General features: G+C 41.0%; 1 protein-coding gene across 1 annotated transcript in view; it reads left to right on the top strand.

The window, feature by feature from the left end:
* Positions 1–2,141: 2,141 nt before the first annotated feature.
* The window catches only part of TACC2 (transforming acidic coiled-coil containing protein 2), a gene marked incomplete at its 3' end in the record, with an annotated part of 39,334 nt that continues 30,754 nt past the window's right edge, over positions 2,142–10,721 (top strand). The window contains exons 1-2 of the mRNA XM_010162206.2: positions 2,142–2,260; positions 6,140–6,303. Coding sequence (XP_010160508.2) covers positions 2,142–2,260; positions 6,140–6,303 — 283 coding nt within the window. The remainder of the gene's footprint in view (positions 2,261–6,139; positions 6,304–10,721) is intronic.

Below are 10,721 nucleotides of genomic sequence, written 5' to 3'. Positions count from 1 at the left end.
TTGCCTTTAGGTGTTGCCACAGGTAGTGCTTATGTATCAACACTGCAGTGTTTGCTCATTTGGGTCCTTCCATCACATGGCTTTGGAGTCCCTGTTCCTCTCAGAGCCCTGCTAGTACCCCTGGTACACAGAAATCTCAGTACAGGAACCAAGCCTTGTGTGATGTCCTCCTGGTAAAAGGTCCATGTGCCTTGTGCACTCTACTTGTCATTTCGTTCTTAAGTCCCGGGGAAACAGACAGCGGAAAACTCTAGTGTGGTTTTATATGGCTGATGGTTTTAGAGGTGATGGGTGTAGTTGGGCAGCCAGTTGTAAAGAACATGTGGATCTAAAGATGCCATGGAAAAAAGGACAAAATATCCATTTCTGTCTCATCCCCCTCAGGGAGAACAGCTACATCTTGGGAAAAGACTTTAGATGTTATTGCTAGTTAAAATTGATCAGGTAGGAACTGCTCATCATCTGAGAGAGTCCTCAGTTTCTCTGTACATTTCTGAATGTCCCACATACTAGAGTTAGAGGGCAATCTGTACACAGCTCTCCAATAAAGCTTTGGACTCAGTCCTTGCTTTTGTTTCATTACCCTCCAAACACTCTTGGGTGGTAATGGAACACAGTTTGGTGGTGGTGGTGGTGTTGTGTGCATGTTGTAAGATTACCTGACTTTTTTCCTCCCAATATGTCATGTTTCCAAATACACCCTGAGAATGAAGTTGTCACCTCTGTCAATAAAAAAAAGATATGTAGAGACAAAACAGCGCATAGAGGTTTTTTTGAGTATCAGCAAGAAGGATGAGTTTATGGAGTGCTAGCTGAGCATCAGTGATAGCACTGACAGGTATGAGAGACCTCAATTAATCTGGGACAAGTTCCACTAATAAGGCAAATTTAACAAACTTTTTCCGAAGTGTAAAGTTTGGGAGAAAATACACAAATTTAAATGCAGGTGGACAGAGGCTGTTCACCTTAGCTCTGATGGAGCAGATCCACCTGAAGCTGGTTTTGATGTTGTTACTTATGATTCCACAACCCCAGCTGGCTCCTTTGGCCCCAGCACAGGCAGTGCTTCTTGGTAATGCAACTCCTGTGCCTGACTTTAGAACTTCAAAATACCACACACTTTTATTTGCTCTCCAGACTGCCCATATTGCACAGCAATAGATCAGTGCTCCATAAAGCAGTTAGGGATGTGGGGTTTTTTTTCTGAAGCAGGCTATACACTAAATAAAATTTCAATATAAATTCGACTTTAAGTGAAGTAACTCTACAAAAGCCTGTGGAGCTCCATCATAGAATCATAGAATGGTTTGGATTGGAAGGGACCTTAAAGCTCATCCAGTTCCAACCCCCCTGCCATCAGCAGGGACACCTTCCACTAGACCAGGTTGCTCAAAGCCTCATCCAACCTGGCCCTGAACACTTCCAGGGAGGAGCAGCCACAGCTTCTCTGGGCAACCTGTTCCAGTGTCTCACCACCCTCACAGTGAAGAACCTTTTTCCTAATATCTAATCTAAACCTCCCCTCTTTCAGCTTAAACCCATTTCCCCTTGTTTTGTCATTAACTGCCCTTATGAAAAGTCCTTCCCCAGCACATACCTGTTCCAGATTTGCTTCCCTGTACCCCTCCATAGGGAGTGACGCTGCTGACCTCACTCCTTGTATCAAAGCCCTGCTTTTAAGTTTCCTTTATGTATCAGGCATCCCTTTAATTCCTGTGAAGTAAAACCAGAGTGCACATTTGTATTGGTTACACTGTTGTAGTGCAAATATTAGAAGAACTTGAGACAGATGGCAGGGTTCCTGGTGCAGCTGAAGGCTCTGTTGCAAACTACTTTTTAATGAATTGAGTTTCCAAGTGACAAGTGGGATGATGTCACTTCCATCGTTGTCGTGCCTCAAGAGGGCAAATGAAGGCAGTAGAACAAAGTGCTTTCCAGCTACAGTGGCAAAAATGCAATTTTTCATTCTGAAATCATAGAATCATAGAACAATTAGGATTGGAAGGGACCTTAAAGATCATCCAGTTCCAACCCCCCTGCCATCAGCAGGGACACCTTCCACTAGACCAGGTTGCTCCTCCATCAATCGAGGACTTAAAATTATAAGCATCTGTGGTTTATAAAAATAGGCAATGTAACTTATGAGGCTGGATTTCTGCAAGGCCAAAGGTGAAGAAGAGAAGTCAACCCTAGTGACTTCCTTCAGTATTCCCTCCCGAGATTTGTGTAACAGGCTGGGCAAGACCTCAGAAGATTCCAGGTGAGAGTGGGAGTGCTCCTGCTCCACAAGTTAATGAAGTGTTGCTAGATTTGCATTGGTCTAGTATGATTCTTGCATTTCTTGTGTTCTCCCTTGCTTCTCAACCCATCTGTATGCGCTACATTTCATGTCTAGTGTCTCTTTCAGGAAGGGAGATGAAAGAGATGGATTGAAAGAATATTTCTAGCTGTTTTGTACTCTATTACTATCACCTAATCATTTTGTAGCTTTTACAATCTATACCTTTTTTGCTTGTTATGTACAAAACCCAAAGGATACAGATGGAAAAATATAACATATATTATAAAGGCAAGCTCTCACTAATTTCCTAAGTTGGCTAAAAAGATGCACAAATGTATGTTCCTTCCTGTAGCTTTTACTTCATCACTGCCCCACAAACTAGTCCTGCAGACTCAGCCTCTGCACTTGCACACCCCATCTCTACAACATTAGGAGCTGGAGCCAGCACGTGAGTTCTCCATCTCTAAAGCCCATGTGTCCCACCTCACCCTGCTTCATCCTCGGCTGGAGCTTCAGAATAATATTCTAGACAATACAAGGGCTCTTCCTTTCGTGAGAGCCTTGTCCACAGCTGGATCTGTGGTGGCTGCTCCTTGCTCAGCTTTGAGTTGGTGCCGATTCTCACGGCGTATCACGCTTTGGCGATCTGTTTTACACCACGAACTTTACAACAGAGTTATTTTTTTTGTTCTCTGTATTTCTCAGAGAAAAGACATTATGAATAGAACTGGCTGAAATATGTAATTTCCTTTCCACAGGAAATCCTGTTGTTCTGGGAAAGTCTTTTCTTACAGTTTGAAAGTAGGACTGTAGTTCTTAAAAATATCCTATGCAGGAGAGACCATCCACATTTTCAGTAAGGAAAACTGAACATGGGATCTAATTTTTCCAGGATATATGTAATGTAGACCTTAGAGCATAGTCCTGGTATTTGCTTCCAGGCCTTATGTTCTCTTCCAGATCCCAGGCTATGACAAAGAACATTTTTCTAGTGTTCAGCTTCCCTTTATATTTCTTTGTTATATACTGTATTTTGCCAGCTTGATTGCATCTAATAACAAACTCAGCGACATTTGGATTATGGTTAAGACAGTTCTTACTTGGTTACAGTGCTGTTGATAGAGGGGTGCAGCTGAAAATTAGGAGTATTGCATCAGAATCTTTTAGGAAATATTAAATATTGATAAAACCAAACCTTGTGCTGGAGCTCGGGCACCACAGCTGTCAGTCCACAGGCTCGGGAGGTTCTCCAGTATGGAAGCTCATACAGTGAACAAAAAAGAAGAGCTATTTCTCTTTACTTCAAACACTTATGCCCGCCTCATCCAAGGAAGAAACCAAGTAGACAAAGGTAGCTCATTTAAAAGGGAGATAAACATGCACGGTCTCTCCATCATTTAATGTAGGAGGACACAGAACTGCTCCATCAAGCCAGTTTTTACAAAGCAGTTACAAGTGCAAATAGGACATGAAAATAGAGATTTTCTTACAATTTCAGTTATGTTACATATGTCTGTATATTCACTGCATATGTTACATGTGCTATACAGACAGTTTGGAAAAAGGGATCTAAACATTATTGTTTCAGTATCACAAAGCAACGCTTTGAGTTTGAATTGGAGAGTAAAACATTAAGTACAGTAAAGAATTATGTGAAAGTCTGAGATATATTAATTACCTTTCATTTTGTTTATTTATATTATAACTTTCTAGGTTTATTTTTATGACAAAAGAAACATTTCTCTACTGGGAAAATATCACACTACTCTATTTATCTTTGATCAACTTAAAAGTTTCTTGAACCAGCTCTGTGGAAGGAAGAGAAAGCATTATTTTGTTGAGTACCTATTGTGCAGCTTTATTTACAGAAGCTCTTTGTTTGCAGCTGTTCTTAAGCTTAAAATATTTTGAACTTAAAACATAGCGTATCTTTGAAGGGATATAATTTAAAATGCTGCAGCCTACCTCCTCCAATTTGACTGTTCTGTGGCCTTATGATTGAGTATGGTTTATGCAATGACACAAAGAAGGTATTTTGAGGAGCTGCAGCAAGGGATAGAATCAGAAGCCGGGCACACTCTTTTTGAGCAGTTCCCCAGGCAGTGACACAAGTTTGGGGAGGAAAAAAAAAAATCACCTCCAGAAATCCCTGAGTAATGCAAACATCCAAAGCTATTAGCTCCTAGAACTCCTTTTGTTTTGCACAGGAGTAGAGGCGATGAGACAGGGGTTGGTGCCAGGCTGTGGAGCGTGCCCTGACGCTGTGCGAGGAGGTGGGAGCTCACATCGTTGGGATTCTGCAGAGACAGCCGAGGAGAATTGGTTCTGCTGTGCTCCTCAAGCTGTCAGGGCTCACATTGGGATCTTTTCTTCCCCAGCTCACCACAGGCTTCATGCTGTGATAGATTTAGGCAATTGTAATCGAATGCAAATCCTGTACTTGTACTTCTCCTGACATCGAGCTGCTTAAAATAATCACTAGCTTTGAGGAACCAAACAGAATCTGGCAGCTCAGAATTATCTTTTAACTTGGATGAAATGAGAGGAGTCCTTGATTCAGGATGGCTTGGAGAGTGCTTGTGGGGGATGAAATGGCTTTTCATCTCATGGCAGATTTTGTCCCTGCTGCACTGGCGTGCAGGATGTGGACAGCTGTGAAGAGCAGTGGAGACTACAGCCATGCAAAGAATTGCTGGAAATAAGCAAATAAGTCCTATCCTTTGGGAAGCTGTCACATTCAATTCACTTTATTATAGATCAGTGGTAAAAATCTGCATCTGACCAACAGAAATGTATGTTGAATGTATGTTGAACATATGTTCAGTGTGTATTGAATATGGCACCATTGTCACTGCATTCCTTGCTCCCAAAAAAAGCTTTGAGGAGAAATTTTTTAAAGCTAACATTTAGTCTGAGTTTGGTTTAAGAACAAATGAGATCTACAGTTTTCAGATCTGGAAGGACAGTTTCCTGAGGCCATAGTGCTGTAAGAGCAAATGATGTGTTCTTATGTGGTTTAGATCTTCGCTTAATGTTTAGATTATCCATAATTTTGTACAGTTGTTGCCATTCAAGCTTGCATTTCATTTGGATGGCTCCATTTTGGGTGCTGCTGTTCCCTTGCTGGGCTAGCACCAACCCATTGTGGTCCCTACGGTTTTTGTGTCTGTGTGAGCACATGGTGCTAGAAAAGGATTATTGACAATACTGGGACTCTGGTGTATTTTGTGGGTTGACTTACCTGGTGTGACAAACCCTACACTTAATATTCAAAAAGGGCTATGGTAAAATTCTGCTAAAAGCAGAGTGTAGTAGTTCCATGGAAGCGGGATACACAAGGATTTGCTGCACCTCAAGTGTCTCAATGGCTGCTTCTTACCTGTAGGACCACACACAAAAATTTAATGCTATTTTAGATGGGGGTTTTGATGAAGCTTGAAATTCTCTTGAGAAGATCCTTTTTATTTTTTTTTTTATTTTATTTTTTTTAGGTGATCTAGTCATACTTGTGCCAAGGACAGTTCCTAACACAGAGATATCAGTAGTGGTATCTATGTGGTTGAGCCACCTTCACACTGGAAAGCAGGATCTGCAGGACAGATTTATTTCTAATTGTCTGTTTGCTTTTGTAATACAAAGAAGTCTTAAGTGACATAAAGATTTATATATGGAGAAGACCATAGGCATGATATTCTGCTCTGGAAATCATATTGCAATGTAAAGTCTCCTTTGGGAAATGCAGAGGTAGTCTGATAGCTGAGGTTGATGCCATCAGCTTAGAAAGCCCTGCGTTTCCAAGTAGGCCTGCAAACATGAATCTCCACTCTGCTCACTAGTCTCTCATTTGATTTTCCCCAGGAGCTCTGACTCTGAAGAAGCATTTGAGACCCCAGAGTCCACCACACCGGTAAAGGCACCACCTTCACCTCCGCAGCCACCACCCGAAGCGGCGGCAGCAGCAGCAGTTGTAGCAGACATAGCAGAACAAGAAATAAAACCTCAGCTGCCCTTGGAAGATACAGGTAACAAGCATGTAATGAGTGGGACAGGTTACTAAGGAAGGTGAAGCTGCAGGGAGGTGTTTGTGTAAGCACAGGCAAGGAACTGCTGCTAATAAAATATCTTCTGGAAGATTAGTTAGTGTATGCTGGGCATTATCCATGCTGGGAGGAAAAACCCTGTCGCCTCCTGGAATAAAATATTGGAGAATCCATCCATAACATTTGATAAATAATAAAGAAGAGGCACTTTCTAGAAAAACCTTTCTTCCTTTTGAATCAAACTTCATTCCCTCTTCTTGTAGGATCTTGACAGATTCAGATGAGGAAAAGGAGGTATGAGATGCAGATGCAATTAATGAAATGTTATTTTCAAATGTATTAACACCTGAACCAGAAGGTGAGCAAAAGGCCTATTAAAAAACTATAAATATTTATATTAGCTTTGTAGGGGGAACATGGGAGTGTATGTTAATGTATACATAATATACATATATAAAAATTGGGAAATAAACCTTTAAAAAGGGAATATCACATTTAATGAAACAAAGAAATGCTTTCCCCTAAAAAAGTGTTCTTTGTTCTCCAAAATGAGTAATGGAATATTAGGGAGTAGAAAGCACTCTTAGCCCAAAATAGCTTTGTTTGGGCTGTCAGTTGAGAGCTCAACAGTTTAAGAGTGAATTCCCCATTATGCTGTCTTTTTTCCCATCTGAAAGTCAAGTCATCTTGATCACTTGGCTGAATTGTATGAAGGTAATTTTACTGTAAGCAGACTCCAGTTCCTGGTATTTCATGTGGAAGGATGTTTAGCATTGCCAGGCAGTGTTTGAAAGTTTCCATTTCCCCTGTAGAACACACTGTGGGTGTGTTTAGCAGTGGGCAAAGGTAATGTCCATGGATGGTGTGTGTGTTATAAAGGCTGTCCAGCTTTGAGTTAAACCTTTGGGAAAGTGACAAGTAAGTCCTGCAAATGTCTTAAGCCACTTAATGCTTTTCTGGGACTTATGTATTGAGGAATGCTCTTTAAGATCATGATTTATGATAAGAGCTTATAAGAAACTAGAAAGATGTTCAACAAACTGATTCCAGAAAATAAACATGAAAGATGTCCTTACTCTTTCCGTTCTGCTGTTACAATTCCCTCTTCGTTGTAGCAAACAACATTACTCATTCCCCCTCTTCTTTCTTTTTTCTAATCTTTTGCAATCTACTGATTACAAAACAAGTGCTGAGAGAACAAAAGACCGCATATGCTAAACAGGATTGGAGTGTGGTTTTAATTACTGCAGTAGATTATCTTCAAACCCTTCCCTGGCACGTGTGATTCTTGTCTCCTTACATCCCAGATCTCCCTCTCCTTTCTTTCAGATATCTTTGAAGAAAGGTAGGAAACTGAATATATCCATTCATAGCCAGTATGAACTATGTTGAAGGCCATTAGATGGCAGAGATGAAAACATTTCATTTGCAAATAAGATTTGTCCATGGAAGGCAAGTTACCACAAACTAACAGAGCTGTGTTCAGCGTTCTGAAGTTATGCAAAGTGCAGTTATACAACAGGGTAATTTATGTGAGGGAAGGAAGATGTGTAATGCAGAAAAAATTCACATGTAGGAGGACAACACAAAGCATTCATTTGTTTTGGAAATCTTTTAGAAGAAATGAATAATACTAAGACTATAGCTTAGGTGTTTGCATGCTTCTTAGAAATGTGAACAGTTAAATGTTTTGTACTTTACAAACAGCTTGAGAAACAGTTATCTTGTAGTTTACTAACCTCATAGTTTATGCATGTGCCTGCACTCAAAAGAGAATGAATCCCTTCCTTGGGGTTTATGGGCAGTTGAAACAGAGTTCCTCGTTGGTATCATACAGCTAAATAAATAGGTTTCCATAAAAGAGGAGTAAGGAATACGGGCAGCCAGAGAGCCTGGCACACACACAGGGAGAGGCAGCGACGTCCAGCTGGGTTTCTGGTTCACCAGCTGCATGGCTTTGTCTTCTACATGAGGTTGGTGACGGAGCGTGTGCTTGGGTGGAAGGAGGAAGCATAGTAAGTTTTTTAAAAGCATTATTTAATCTACATCTGACAATAATTACTTATGCAGACGGTTGCAGTTATGCTGCGTGATATCATTAACGCAACAGCTGGACCCCACTGCTGGAAAGGCAAGAGGAGAGTTTTTAATTAGGTTGACTTCAACACTAGCTTAATAAATATGATGAAAGTGAAATAAGGCTAGACTGATCTTGGGTTTGTGCCAGCTCCTGGTGGGGTAAAACCTGCTGCATGGCTCCAGTCCATCAGGAACAGAGCAGAGGAGGGGAGTCAGTCTGTGGGTGAGAATGGAGAGGAAGAGCAGTAACAGAGCTGCTATGGAAACTACCCCTGAGCCCCAGAAAGCATCACTAATGAGCCCTTCCATTCCTCTGTAAATACCTTTTATTGTGGGGAACGTGGGTTATACTCTCAAGGCAAGTGACTTTGAGGGCACTTTTTTTTAAAAAAAATATTATTACTTTGGTAGTATTTTTAATTATTGTTGCCTGTCTCATCAGCTTCTCATAGCTCCAACCATCTGAGCACCAGAAAGTGCCCCAAGCCCTTTCTCCCAGATACCCCCTGTTTCTGTCCAGGGATTCCTGCCTAGACAGGGGCATTTCTCCCACCCCCCTGCTGTGTTCCCAGTTAATTAATGAATTCAGATTATATATGCAGGGGAGATGTGAGAGTTAGAGTCTTCTCTATGCATTACAGCCCTCTAATCAGAATATGGGAGATCTATATTCAGGTCCTTCTTGTGCCAGGGAAATTGAGGTCAGGCTTTCCAGTAGAGAGATGATGAGCCAGACAAAAAACAAACCAAATTTTTGGTAGGAAAACCTTCTCCATATTTTTCCTCTTGAAGCCTGACTCAGAAAAACTGAAAATAAAGTTTATAGCCAAATTTTTCTCTCAGAATAGATGGCAAAAATATTTTTACAGTAATTTTTAAAATAGCACTACTAGTTGATTTCATAACTTCAAAGGCATCTTGTAACAAGCAAGAGCTCGAAATAGAATATATTTCAAAATTTCTACTACTAGGTGATTCCAATCCCCATGTTCTATAGGGGAAGTGCTACTGGGTTATTTCACTGAAATGGAGTATGTGGGTGCACACTGTTTGCATTTTCCAACAGCTTCTCTTTGCTTTTGTCTAGAAAACAACTAGAATTTAATTTCTTCTGTATTTGCTTTATTAGATCTGGTTACATTTTGTTTCTAAGCCTTATAAAATAGCGTTTCATTTTATTTCTAGCTCAGCAGTGTTAAGGTCTTCTATTTTCAGCCTCTTGTGTTTCCCCCTGTTTTGGAGATGCTTTAGAGAACAAAGTGCTCAACTGTCCTATTGCACAGTGCAGCTCCACTGCTAGAATAATTTGTTATAATTTAAAGGGAAAAAATATTTTAAAATAGCTACAAGTACTTTATGTATTCTAACCCCTTAATATATTTTAATTATTCATAAAGAAATAGTTCAGATGTAGATTCAATAAGCTCATAGATGGTGCAGATACTTTGTTTTCTTGTTTAAAATATCGTTAAAACAAATCTGAAGTTGCCTCCAAAGTTTTTGGAAATGTGTCTTTTTGTGAACTCATCCTGGGAGAGCTCATTGCCTACGCTGTGGTCGGGGATGTCCTGAGGTGCCACATCCTGTCCCCCTGGTACCACAGTGCTCAGAGCGGGGAAGGCACGGAGAGCTCCACAGGTGAGGAAGAGAACAGTGATGCTGCAGCAAGATGAACAAAGTCTGCCCTTGCTTTGGTTCCTTCTGTAGCTCCTTGTACAACTACTGCTCTAGAGTTTCTGCGTTGCTTTCCCAAGGCTGTAAAAATATGGGATCTCAGATGAAGAGAACAGTGATGCTGCAGCAAGATGAACCAAGTCTGCACTTGCTTTGGTTCCTTCTGTAGCTCCTTGTGCAACTACTGCCCTGGAGTTTCTGCATTTCTTCCCTAAGGCTGTAAAAAGATGAGCTCTCAAACGTAAATCCTAATACCAGTCCTGGTCTAAACCTACCAATGCCTCCTATCCTTTCATATTAAAAATAAAGCAGTGGTAACAACGTAGCAAAAATTTTATATCCTCATCAGTGGACGGTTTGGAGCACGTGCATGAGATTTGTTACTGTTTGGACCATTTATGGATGTTTATTTGGAGGCTGAGTTTAGGATTTACATCTGAGAGCCCATCTTTTTACAGCTGGAGGGCTGGGATGCCATCCAGAGGGACCTTGACAGGCTTAAGAGGTGGGGCTGTGCTAATCTCATGGAATTCAACAAGGCCAAGTGCAAGGTTCTGCACCTGGGTCAGGACAATCCCCAAGCAAAAATACAGGCTGGGTGATGAGTGGCTTGAGACCAGCTCTGAAGAGAAGGACTTGGGGATGGT

The sequence above is a fragment of the Antrostomus carolinensis genome, unplaced genomic scaffold, assembly GCF_000700745.2.
Source record: "Antrostomus carolinensis isolate BGI_N321 unplaced genomic scaffold, ASM70074v2 scaffold12052, whole genome shotgun sequence".
NCBI classification, from domain to species: domain Eukaryota; kingdom Metazoa; phylum Chordata; class Aves; order Caprimulgiformes; family Caprimulgidae; genus Antrostomus; species Antrostomus carolinensis.
This window is presented reverse-complemented; position numbering and strand designations above follow the sequence as displayed.